This window comes from Mandrillus leucophaeus, unplaced genomic scaffold (assembly GCF_000951045.1).
Source record: "Mandrillus leucophaeus isolate KB7577 unplaced genomic scaffold, Mleu.le_1.0 Scaffold61, whole genome shotgun sequence".
NCBI lineage: Eukaryota > Metazoa > Chordata > Mammalia > Primates > Cercopithecidae > Mandrillus > Mandrillus leucophaeus.
Window position 1 is genome coordinate 2,144,931 of NW_012106586.1, and position 13,800 is coordinate 2,158,730.

The following is a 13,800-nucleotide window of genomic DNA, read 5'->3' on the forward strand; positions in this document are numbered from 1 at the left end:
ATCTAGACAGTATTATTTTGAGAGATTCATAGGTTTTCCCTCATACATTTTGAGCTCGTGGACATATGGAGATGTGTGTTCATTCTCTAAATGAGTGCCTACTATGTGCTGGGCTTGGGAAATGCAAAGGTAGACAATATAGATTTGGTCTTTGTCCTCTGTGGTGGTTGAGAATATCAGCCTAATTTGGTGTATTCTTGAGCCTTTTGCTCATAGGCTTTAATTTTGCCTGTGACATTTGCCAGGCTTTGGGGAAATTGACTGCCTTCACTCTTCCCTGAAATTTTGAAGTCCACGTAAGGGCTTTCTAATCAGATAGCAGAAATTATAATTTATTAACCTAAACAACCTTACAGTGTTTTCGCTTTGAATTGTATGAATTCTTAGAACTGAGAAGCTAAACAATAGTGATAACAATTTTACATTATCTTTTCTTTCTCCTTTTGTTTCTCTAAAGGTCTCCCAGGCCTTCCCAGTCAAAATTTTAGTTATTTTAGTCATGTCACCATGATGTGAGATTTATGAGCTCTGTTAGATACATTTAGAAACGTCCCTATTTATTGAATGGTGTTTTGTACCCCGTAAGTTATCCCTTATGCTCTGTGACTTCTGTGAAATCTTTTAAGTGCCAGTAACAAATTTTAGACCATCTAGATGAAGGTAGAGAGAGCTTACACATTGTTTTTATACGTCACTGTTTATCTATACAAGATTTGAGTTATCAGAGGGATTTTGCTTTTATTTGCATATGAAATTTTTATTAACATGAATATGGGCACAGAGCAAATAGCTTCTTAGACTGCTGCCTTCTGAAGGTGGCTTCTGTATCTTTCTCAGAGGAGGAGTAATAGACTTAAATGACTTCTTTGTCTTTCTTCAGTTTTTTTTAAATGAAAAAATCTATATACTAGGGCTTAGGCACGCGTGATTTACAGTTATTTGTTCTGAAGGCTGCAGAGAATTAAAAATCCAGCAGGCTATTTGTGTACGAAATCATGAGCATCATTACGTGGATAACGTAGTTTCATGTTGGCAGAACTTGACACTTGTAGTGCTTCCCAAGCCTCCTGAAAAACTGAAGACATTTACATTAGGCTTTTCAGTATAATTTTAATTTAGGATAGGTTTTTTAGCAATGTACTGGGATTGAGTTTTGCTGTTGTGTTTTGACACTTTTAAGAGTTCTTGATGTTTACATAATAAGACTTTTCTTATGTGACTTAGCTGCTGTTTTAAGGAGAGCCAAGACGTTTTGTTAGGAATTCCTACTTTTTAGCTTAGTGTAGGTTTGGACATTTAAGGTGTAGTGTTAAATAGGAAACGTTAAGTATTTCATCTTAGTTTCTTGTGGTTTTGTGATTTTGTTGTATTTAATAACCAAAGGAACATTCCCCATTGAATCAGTAAGAGTAAAACTTTTCAAACTGGGGAAAAGGCATTTTAGGTTTTTTAAAGAAAAATTATTTTAAAATGTGACTTAGAAATAACCATACTAATTACATTAGGCATTTTGGGTGATCATGGAAAATTATAAAATATTTTTAGCACTTTAGTCCTTTTTCTGTTAATGCAGTTTTACTTTTAAGAAAGTAGAATTTACTCTGGAAAATATGAATTACAGTGCTAAACCTGGTTTTGTTGTGTGTGAATATATTATATGGTAACTTTTGTAAAATGTTACTCTACATGAAGATTTCACTTTGGCCAGTCATTGATATATATCACTACTAACTTAATTTTATTTATGGAAATAAGAACCTCTCATTGAATGACAGTTCAGATTTCAAAGCAGACTTCTTGAATTGTTTACGTAACTTTTGCCTGAAGGATTTAGACTCTGCTTTCTAATAGTGAAACTAATACATATGGTGGCCAGAGTGTAATATATGCTAGTACTTTGGCATGGGAGATATTTATCATGAGTTTTTACTATTAAAAAATGTTATACATTTGCCTACGAGTTTTTTAAATGATGTTGCCTTCAGAATTTGTGTGAAGGTACAAAACTAAAAATGTCATGTATCTGATGTGCAATGAAAAGTCTTGTCATCATTAGATAGTTCTTGATTATCTATATTATGAGTATTGATGATTAGAAAAATCTTATGTTCTGTTGCTCTTAACAATAGACCCACACACAACAAAAAGCATGCTATTTGAGTAACTCTTATGACTTACAAGGCTGAGGGCTGTGGTGTGCATTATTCTTTAGGGTCTTCCACCAGCAGTGCCTCCTCTTAACCTGTGACATACAAGTCTCTCAATGTTAAACTGGACATGTGTTTTTTTATGTTTTTTGTTAGGAATCAGAAAGTATAATAATATGCTTGGTTTCTTTTTCCTATAGTAACATTTTACAAAAGAGCTGCTAGGCAGGTATTTTATTCTCAAATTGATCTCAAACTGGATGTAAAATGTTAAATTATTTTTTTAATAGTAGTGTAAGAATTCTGGCTGCTATTAGTTATTGTTTATTTTCTGGGTAGAAGCTATTTGAAAAGTCCAGTTTCTGTCCCAGTGTAGCAAAATGTAGTTCCTCGGTTGTTTTTCTTTAAATGCTTTATAATTTTACACTACCTTTTTAATATACAAACCTCATTCTTCATTGGACAACTTGAAGGCTTTGATTTCTTTAAAAATTTAAATTTTAATGTGTGTATTACTTTGACAGTTCCCTCAACTTTGAGATGCACTGATCACTGTGCTTGAAAAAGACAAAACTGAAGATTGTACTATGAAGTTTATTGAATAATTTTCATAAATTATTTATCCAAATGAGAGATTTTTAGATTTTTGTATTCTGCTTAGTTTAAAAAAAAATAGTAGTTTAAAAGAGAGGCTAGTAAGTTTGATGCTATTCTTGCCAAACAAACTCAGCCAAAATCTTTAAAGTAACAAGTGGGAAAAGGATGACTAATCGTTCTGCTTCTGAGTACATTTTCCAAAACGTTGGAAAGAAACTTCTGAATTGAAATCTTGAATGTATTGAATCTGTCAAGGTACACAGCGGTGCCTTTGTAAATGTTCATTACCTTATTTAATCAGGTGATAAGTGGTGTAATGTAGCAGAGCTTAAGACTAGAACTCAATTATCACTTTTTGTGAACAAGTTGGAATTGTCATGTTACTGTGTAATTGATTTGCTTTACAATGAACAATAAATTTAATAAAATAAAACATTGTCTTGTTTTTTATCTACTTATTGTATATATCATTTATATTTCATATGAGAAATCATGCCTAGTTTTTTGGGTACTTACTCTTATGAAATAACATGATAGTTTTGCCATGTTAGTGTCAGTCTCTCTTCATCAGTTGAGACTTGACTCTAACACTAAGGAACTTGATTAAAAAAAATTAAAAACCGCTTACTGATTATACCAACTAGTTTTATCAGAACAAGTGAGGAGATCTAAAATAATTCTAGAAGTAAATCTAAAGGAACTATAATTTATGATACATTAAAGATTTCAAATTATTTAGTAGGTTAAACTAACATTCATCTTTCATTGCGGTAAGCCTCTTTTAATTGTCTAGTTCTGAACAGGTTAATTTTTTAAAAATCTTTTTTAATTTTTAGATATATCAATTTGGATAGTTAAGTTAGACTGGAGAGACATCCTGAAAACTAAGTTTTAACAAATGGAATCAGTTAAAAGTAATCACTGTTCATTTTAAAAATAATTTCATAAAGAATCTTTAATCTTGAAAGAGTAAGGCAAATTTGTTTTTTTTTCCCCCCCATTTTTTTTTTTTTATACCAGGGCCACAGCCATCTCTGGGAGTTAGTTTTGGAACGCCATTCGGCTCAGGCATTGGCACTGGCTTGCAATCAAGTGGCTTAGGTTCTTCAAACCTTGGAGGTACACTTTAACTTTTCTAATATTTCATTGAACTATTATATATTTGAATTGATACTAGCCTGTAAAAAAAAAATTTCTAAGAGGATCTGCTGCTGTTTTGGAAGTTAAGGTTCCATCTGGCAAAAACGATTCTCAAACATAATTATTGCTTTCTAATATTAGATTTAGTATCATTCCATCTTCTGTGAATAGTAAATATAAAGTATTAAAATTAAGAGGTAGGCATGTTCATGTTTTCAGAGCAATATGCTGACACATGAACTTGAGAATTCTTTAGTTTTAATCATCTTAATTAAAAATCTTAAAATTAATAGTCTTAATGTTAGTTTGGAGTCTGAACTACTTCTGGATGATATACATTCTCCTAATCAGTATCTTCTTTTTTCTGAAAATGAGTACTTAGGGAAATTATTATGAATTGAACAGCTAAACTCATGTCCATTTCTAAGCACATTTGGCAAATTTGCCTATATACATACTTGTTTACATAAGCAATTAAGCTTATTTTAATAATACTTTCATAAGTTTAGTAAGGTAAGTCCTCTGCAAAAACATCATGCTAAATACAAATACATTCACAATTCTTTGATATGGATAACTGAAAGTTGGTTGTATTTTCACAGGTACATTATAATGTAATGAGTAAGTTGCCCTTATTTCCACTAAAATATAAGACAGGAGACCTATAAGCTAGTATGGTTGTTTAATATAGACTGTTCTAAATTAGGAATTATTAGAATCATGGCAGATAGCATAATTCCTATAATCTAGAATTAATTTGCCATCACATTTCTTATTGTTAGAGGCAATGATGCTGTCACACTCAGTATTTTAGCTAAGCTATTGCAAAGTAACCGAAAAAGCATTTGAACTTTATTTATAGAGCACCTGGCTCTTAGGAGAGTGGAAACTAGTCTTCACGTACTGAGAATGTCATGACCTTTGTGTTAGAGGCAATGATGCTGTCACACTCAGTATTTTAGCTAAGCTATTGCAAAGTAACCGAAAAAGCATTTGAACTTTATTTATAGAGCACCTGGCTCTTAGGAGAGTGGAAACTAGTCTTCACGTACTGAGAATGTCATGACCTTTGTGTGATGAAAAATCCTTCCTTTTTTAAATGATTAAGATAGTATTGTTAAGAGAAAAACCATGATCTTCTCACCACCAATTTTTCACTGTTACACTGGCTGGTAGTATGGCAGGAATCTGCTGTTAAACTGAGTAGATTTAAAGTGTTTGACTATAGTTATGCAGTTTTTCAGTGGTACAGATTCTTAATTAACTAAAATTGGGAAAGAGCAGAGTAAAATAACTTTGTAGTATTTAGTGTGTACATTGTTGTGCATGTCATGCTTATTAATGTATTTAGTCCTTTATTTGTGAAATGAAATACCCCTAAAGTGGAAATGTTTGTAACTGACTAAAATCATACTTGAATGGTGGGTAAAATTTTCTAGCACATTTAAAAGAGAAAATACTAATACTTTCTTTTTTATGGCCTTGTTCTTTAAAAATTGGGTCACAAACATAGTCTAAATAGATGTAAACGTTTTATTTCAGAATTAGTCTGGTTCTTCTGAAAGTCTCATGCAAAGGAGTAAGCAGATTTCCTTAATAAGGCCATGTTTTTCAACACTGTATCTATTAGACCTCTGATGATTTTCGGTTGTACTTGTCCGTATCCTTTAACCTGTGTTTTATGTGCCATTGTATATTTTTCTATTACCCTTCCACTAGGATTTGGAACTAGCTCTGGTTTTGGATGCAGCACCACAGGGGCCTCCACATTTGGATTTGGAACAACAAATAAACCCTCAGGAAGTCTTAGTGCAGGTTTGTGTGTTTCTGCCTGGATTTCAGGCAAATTTAAAGGTGTAAATTATTTAATTTAAAAGTATGTGTTGTTATTTCCAGTAACCCAAAAAGTTCCCTCCCTGATTCAGTTTTTACCCCCTGGATGAAGTATGCAAGCCTAACTAATCATTTTACTTTATCTCTCTCATAAACTAAAGGGCAGGTTTGTAAAATATTTCTAACAAGACTTCTTAGTTTGATTTAATAATTAATTATATCTTCTAATTAAGTAGAGATTCATTTGAACCCTAGTGACTAACTTCGTGGTTAAGTCATTTTCTTCATTATTGCAAAAAGGAACCCATCATTGTGAAAGTTTAACCAAGTTTCTTGTCATAATTCATCCTGGAGAATGATTTCTATTCCAGAGTCCCTCTGGTTTTGAGAATACCAAATCTTTATTATTAATTTAGTTCCTTGTTCATTTTTGAAATAGGTATAATTTTTTTGACTCTTCTTATGAGAAATTCCAAATTTCATCTACTTTTGCATTTATATTGGTAAATATGGCTTGTTTTAATGTGCAGTGCTTAGGGACAAATACCATATCTAATATAATGACATAATACTGTGAAAGATGTGTTTAAATTTAGAGAATTTAAAGGAAGTTCCACTTAATATAAGTAGTGTTTAAAATCAGCAGTTCCAGTGGAGGAAGATAATAATAGGATTCCATGTTATCAGGATTATAATCAAAATATTGTATTAGTTAACTAGGCAGTAGTACTACTAGATCTTAATTTTGCAAAAGCTCTTATAAAATCAAAACAGTGAGTACTGCTTTTTTGTTGTTCATTGTCTTGAATATTGTGGGTTGACGCTTTCCTGGAGTGCATGGGATAGCAAGGGTAGGTCCAGATATGTGAATGTCCCTCTTCTACATGTGGATAAAATGTTGTTGGGGCTAAGGAGGAAGGCACCTTGACATATTTAATTAACAGGAAAGTTTCTGGCAATTTGAAGTTTGTATAGATTGTAGTTATTTGTGCTAAGGTTTCTCTTTTGGCCTGCATCACTAAACTCTCTTCCAAGGTGCCACTTAGTTGTTAGCTAAATTTTCCTGTTAAAGTTTCATGTGAGAAATTTAGGGCTTTAAGATACTTGCATTTCTTACAGATTATGTATTCTTTTAGATAGAAATTTACTGCTCCTCCCTGTTTTTATATTTGATTTTGGAATTCAACTTCTGATATGAATATTTTTTTCCCTAAACATAAGGCTTTGGCAGCTCAAGTACATCTGGGTTTAACTTCAGCAATCCTGGCATCACGGCATCAGCTGGTTTGACTTTTGGGGTGTCCAATCCTGCCTCTGCAGGTTTTGGAACAGGAGGACAACTCCTTCAGTTGAAGAAACCTCCAGCTGGAAACAAAAGAGGAAAAAGATAAACATGGGTTGATGTGTTGAGAGAATCCATAACAGCACCGTTCATTCTATGAGTCTATTTTTCTAATGATGCAGTAATTAAATTGCATCCCAGGAGATTTATAAAATTTTGATATTTTTCCCTACTCTGGAATTTGAACTTTCTTCATGTTTGCCATACTGAACATCTTTTTTCTTGTGAATTTAAAGTCCAGTTGTGTTTCCTTTTTAGTTTGATTCTCAGTGTAAGAAATGTTCTCATTACATCAGTGATTGATAATGGTTAGAAACCATTAACCTAACACTATTTAACCTAGTGTTTTTGTTGATGAGGTTTACATTATGTGAATACATGCACATTTGTTTCTTATACAGATGGTGTGAACTCTAGGGCCTATACTAGAATCAATTTGTTCCTTGATAAAGGCCTTTTGAATTACACTGCAGGGCATCTTGTGAATATGTATGTAAATATATACAGAATAATACACACAGTTGTGTGTGCATATAGAATATATATTTACGCCGGGTATGGTGGCTCACGCCTGTAATCCCAGCACTTTGGGAGGCTGAGGCAGGTGGATCACCTGAGGTCAGGAGTTCGAGACCAGCCTGACTAACATGGTGAAACCCCATCTCTACTAAAAACACAAAAATTAGCCAGGCATAGTGGCAGGCGCCTATAATCCCAGCTACTCAGGAGGAGGCTGAGGCACAAGAATCGCTTGAACCCGGGAGGTGGAGGTTGCAGTGAGCTGAGATCGCACCACTGCACTCCAGCCTGGACAATAAGAGCAGAACTCTGTCTTCAAAAAAATGAAAATAAAATATATATTTACAGGCCTACAACTTTTGCCTCAGACTGTTCCCCTTTTCTAAGGGTATTCAAGTTTTCACCTTTAAAGCTTCATATCCTCAGTGCTTGTAGAATGATGAGCTAGAGGTACCAGGTCATTGCAGTTGTTTGCTTAAAGACTTACTGAAATGGTTACTGGCGTAAATACTTGGCCAACTCAACTTTATTGCCCCGGCCTTTTCCATTTTTGTTGCCACCTTAACCTGTAGCAGCCCCTCCAAATGAGGAATGCTGTAAGACTCATCAAACAGATTTTAACAATTTTATTATCCTGTGTGTCCTTATTTGCTTCTGTGAGATGTTTTTTTCTTACCTGAGATGAACTTTCAGGAGCATATTTGAACTCCAGACTGGTGTTCTGGGGCAAAGAGCTATTAGCCAAACTGATTCTATGCAGGTGAAGGATGCACTAAAGTTCTCACTTTAGTGAGACCTTTTCTAGCTATTCCAATACAGAGTTCTTTCTTATAGGGCTATTGATATTGACACCAAATGGAGTGGCTTCTCAGCCTCTTAATGTCTTAAGTAAGTGCTTAATTTGGAATAGAGAAACCAGTATATTTTAAACAAGAAAATTATTCTTTGTAGCAACTGTAAATTCTCCCATTATAACAGTGAACAGAGCTCCAGGTAATAATGCATAGGCATGTCAGGTTGCATCTGTGTATTTGACTACATTAGTATTAGTATTAGTGACGTCAGGTGGATATAAAAGAAAACCCTTGGAAAGAGAACTGCCTTAGCCATGATTTCAGAGAGAAACCATTAGTAGACCTATTTATGATTCAGTTACAGTTTTCAGATAGGATGTGAACATGGAATTTCATTGAAAATAGTTTAATTTTTTATATAAAAGGTTTTGTATATAATGTGTGTCAGTGACTATTTTCAAAATCATTTTCATCAAGACACCTTTTTTCTAAAATAGGCATTGCATACACGCACATGTACGTGCTCACGCACACACATTTTTTGTATAATGTTGGGTTTGATTGTAAAAGTGTCAAATCTGTTTTATTTATCTGCATATAGCAGTGATTGGCTTTTTTGAATTGAAATTTTTGTGCATTGATGCATTGAAATAAGGAAAATTATTTATCTCTGAGCAGTAAGCTTATTTTTGCATATTTCTGTAATATTGCAATTCCCAGATCCAGATCGTGGGAAGTTAGGGAAAAGGTGTGATTTTGTGTTTTGAATTACTGTCAGAATTACATACACAATTACAATAAACTTTTTTTAAAAGACATTTCATTGTACTGCAAAAATCTGAATATTTATATTTCTTGTTTTTTTCTTTATATATTTTGCATTTTAATATGTTGAGCCACTGGAAATTTGTAAGATTAATTTGTTATAGGAGTTTAAATGTGTTGTCATTGTCTCCATTGTCTTTGTCCAGAGCCTATTATTATGGAAACAATAAAATTTATTGTGTCAGTTGCTTTGATTCTTTATAGGTGTCAGTAGCTGTTCTTAATATGTAATTTTCTTATTATTGCTCTTTTCTTCTCCGGTTGGGTTTTAGTGTATTCCCTTCATTGGTTTATACATCTTGCTCTTTTTTAAACAGAAGAGTGAACATAAAAATGGTAAATTATTTCTCACTTGCTTTTGTCTTCTCAAAATGACAAAAACCGTGAACATTTTTAGTTACAAAGAAGAATATTGAGTAAAGGAAAAATCCCCTTGAACTTTGAGGCCCTAATTCCCTTCCATTTCCTAGTGTGCACTCTAATGGTTTGATATGTATCCTTGTAGACCCTTTTAAATGTGTCTTAAAGAGTATATAAATGTTACCTCTCTTTTCTTTTTCTTTTATATTCTCTCTGATTTTTTTTTTAAATCACATTTTATTCTCTTAGATCCCTCTTTTTACTTTTTTAAGAAATGGGTTAAAAAGTCTATGTTCTGGACTTGTTGTTCTTCCCTTCTATTGGTACATCATCAGCATTTTTCTGTGTCCATATAGATTTACTTTTTACATACTGTCCCATAGAATGGGTGTACAATGATCTGTTCCAACTATTCTGTTTTGTGTTTTTTTAGGAAATGTAATTCTTATTTTAAATTTTTTTATTTCCATAGGTTTTTGGGGAACAAGTGGTATTTGGTTACATGAGTAAATTCTTCAGTGGTGATTTGTGAGATTTTGGTGCACCCATCACCTGAGCAGTATACACCGAACCCAATTTGTAGCCTTTTACCCTTCACCCTCTTCCCACCCCTTCCCCTCTAAGTTCCCATAGTCCATTGTATCATTCTTAATGCCTTTGTATCCTCATGGCTTAGCTCCCACTTAGAGATTGGTTTTCCATTCCTGAGTTTCTTCTCTTAGAATAATAGTCTCCAATCCGATCCAGGCTGCGAATGCCATTAATTCTTTTTTTTTTTGAGATGGAGTTTCACTTTTGTCGTCCAGGCTGATGCCATCTCGTCTTACTGCGACCTCTGCCTCCTGGGTTCGAGCAGTTCTCCCTGAGCCTCCTGAGTAGCTGGGATTACAGGCATGATTACGCCTGGCTAAGTTTTGTATTTTTAGTAGAGATGGGGTTTTACCATGTTGGCCAGCCTGGTCTGGAACTCCAGACCTCAGGTGATCTGCCTGCCTCAGCCTCCCAAAGTGCTGAGGTTACAGGTGTGAGCCACCATGCCCAGTCAATTCATTCCGTTTAGTGGCTGTGTGGTGTTCCATCGTGTACACACACACACACACACAAACACCACACCAACTATTCTCTGTTGATGGATGGTTAGGTTCATTTGACTATTTCAGTTTCTTTAGGGTTGATCCTGGAAAGAAATTGCTGAAAAGTCATAAATTGTGTTTTTTAATGTCACATTGCCTTCCCAAAATGCTATACAAATATGTACTTCTACCAGCATGTATATCCATTTCCTAGTATTCTTTGTGATCCTAGTTAATTGTAATCCTAAGTCTGTGAGGTCAAACTTTTTAACGTGTACCAGCTATTTGTATGTGAGTGTAATTGCTTATTATGTCCTTTGACAATTTTTATACGAAATTAGGGTTTTTTCTTAATGATTTGGAGGACCTCTGTAGATAATAGGTATTAATATTTTTCCTGAGAGGTATGTCTAGTCAGCTGTGTTCAGAATCCTGCCTTGACCATGTGTGATCTTAAGCAAGTTACATAACCTTTCTAGAGTTCAGCTTTATCGTCTGGAAAATGAGGATAATATACATGGGTGGTTTGTATTAATAATCTAAAGCATTTGGGTAGTGTAAGCCCTGACACTTGAGAAGCATTAGCTGTTCCTGCACCAATACCCCACTGCATTAATCATTGTAGCCAGATGCTTTATTTGTATACCTGATAGGAAGCTGCTCTGTCTTACCCTTTTTGTTTGTTTTTGTGTGGGGAGGCTAATCTAGGACACTTAGTCTTTAAGATGAACTGTAGTCTGTACTTTATTGAGTTTGATTTTTCTTCAAAAAATTCTACTGAGATTTTTATTGGATTTACACAAAATAATATGTCCTGGGGGAAATTGACAACAATAAGCACAGCATGATATATGCATTTCTTGGGTCTTTTATTCTTTTAGCAAACTTTTTATTAGATTATTGTTTATTTTTACTAACCATCTTGAATTTATTTGAGTGCAAATTTTTATCCCGTAGTAGGTATGAGGTCATTTACATTATTACAACCAGTTAATTTACCTGTCCTTTCTGATGATCATATAGTAAATCCGAATTAGTGTCCTACCTTTTCTGTGAATAAAGCTGACTTTGCCACACTTTTTAAAGCACACACCAAGACAGGCTTGTTCAGTCACAGGATTCTGGGCCTTGCTAACATGAGCCAGTGTCCTGGGGAGTCTGAGCTGGCATACCTAACTTAAATCTCCTGCACAAAGTCCTGTTTGCCTCTTACATCACATTCCCATTTATTGGGTGCTTAGTCTGTCCTGGGTACCACTCTCGGCACTTTATATACTTGACCTTGTTTAGTCTGAATATTACCGTATAAAGCAGAAATACCCAATTTATAGATGAAGGAACTGAGGCTAACGTTAAGGAACTTATCTGAGGTCGCATAGCTAAGTCATAGGTCTGGGTTTTAAACCCAGCTCTGTTTAATTCCAAAGCACAGTATTTTACTGCCTGTCTCTGATACAGGAATAGCATGCTGATTTTCATGACTAACAAAGGCACTGAAGGTAATGTGATTACACAGTTCATATGGGGGAAACTACAAGTACGTAATAGACCAGATAGGGCAAAGTAAGGTAAGTACCTAGGTCTATGTGATTTAAAAAGAGAGGGAATAGTATCTGTGGTGTAAAGAGTGTTATAAAGAAGCAAGAGCTGGACTTGTGCAGTCCATCTTTGACCTTTTCCTGCTGGTTCCCTATGAAGAGGTTATGGTCCAGCAGCTGGACCATGGGGGCGGTGGGGGGTTATGTCCACCTTGGAAAAGGTAAGCAGAGCAATGTTGACTATTTGAATTTTATGAACTGTCAGAAGTTTAACAGGAAAACCTTTCCTGGAAGGCTTGTATGACTCCCCCTCACATTCCCAGACCAAGTGAGACTTGCTGGTGCGGATAAACTTCAACAGGCCCTTTAGAAAAAGCTCAAGAGAACCTGGCCGGGCACGGGGGCTCACGCCTGGAATCCCAGCACTCTGGGAGGCCGAGGCGGGCGGATCACGAGGTCAGGAGATCGAGACTATCCTGGCTAACACGGTGAAACCCTGTCTCTACTAAAAATAGAAAAAAATTTAGCCCAGCGTGGTGGCGGTGCCTGTGGTCCCAGCTACTCGGGAGGCTGAGGCAGGAGAATGGCGGGAACCCGGGAGGCGGAGCTTGCAGTGAGCTGAGATCCGGCCACTGCACTCCAGCCTGGGCGACAGAGCGAGACTCCATCTCAAAAAAAAAAAAAAAAAAAAACTCAAGAGAACCATGGAAACAGGCAAGAATGAGAGACGGCAACATTCATAGGAGAGAGTAGGGATTAATGGAAAAATTGATTGTGGCCCAGAATGGTTTTTGCCTTTTTCACATTCATTCAATAGAACGCATTTGTTTTTTCTACCTAGTCTGTCAGCTAATAGAAACAAAAAACCTGCCAGGCTCACAAAGGTTTCATTGCTGACAAGTGTGCTGCGGAATTAACTTGGGGAGAACTTTCTTGTCATCACCACCCCTCTTTTAATCCCCCTGGTAGCAAGTCAGTTTAATTCAGTAAACATTACTTAATAATTTGTGTGCTCCACTGCTGGGAATTTAGGAATACAAATATGGGTAGGATATTGTCTATACTCGATAATAGCTAACAGTGCTAAGTAGGGGCCAGGATCTACTCTTATGAGTTGCCATACATTAACTCATTTAGTCCTCAGTCCTGTGAGCTGGGTACTGTTGTTCCTTTTTTTTTTTTTTTTTTTACAGGTGAGAAAATAGGCACAGTTGTTAAATAATAGTCACCACTCAACTAGCAAGCGAATGGGCCAGAATTCAAACCCAGGCAGTCTATGCACAGTCTATGCAGGCTTTTAACTTTACATAAATTGATATAAAGTGGGCTTTCTTAAGTTATAAGGATACAAGAAAAATTCTCGAGTGTATGAGGAGATTAATTTGGCCCGAGGGAATCAAGAAAATACGTGGCTTTGAGGAATAAGTATGAATATGGTTTATATTTTGTGAAGTATTTACAAGTTTAAAGAACCATGTATTTAATTTAAAATGTTAAATTTGAACAACATAAAGGGGTTTAAAATAAAAAGCAACTAATACTTCACCCTCCAGAGGAAGTTTGTATCCCTTATCTCAAATGCTTGGGACAAGAAGTGTGTTTCAGATTTTAGAAAAAAAAAAAAAAAAAAAA

The 13,800-nt window shown here is 35.1% G+C and overlaps 1 protein-coding gene across 3 annotated transcripts in view; it reads left to right on the forward strand.

The window, feature by feature from the left end:
* The window catches only part of NUPL1 (nucleoporin like 1), a 55,397-nt gene that overhangs the window by 38,255 nt on the left and 3,342 nt on the right, over window positions 1-13,800 (forward strand). For 2 of the 3 annotated variants that reach the window (XM_011999948.1, XM_011999949.1), the window contains 3 exons: window positions 3,765-3,863; window positions 5,604-5,699; window positions 6,939-9,386. In XM_011999948.1, coding sequence (XP_011855338.1) covers window positions 3,765-3,863; window positions 5,604-5,699; window positions 6,939-7,108 — 365 coding nt within the window. In that variant the 3' untranslated portion in view covers window positions 7,109-9,386. Of the gene's footprint in view, window positions 1-3,764; window positions 3,864-5,603; window positions 5,700-6,938; window positions 9,387-13,800 lie in introns of those variants that run through there. The other variant, XM_011999950.1, reaches the window with a different exon arrangement.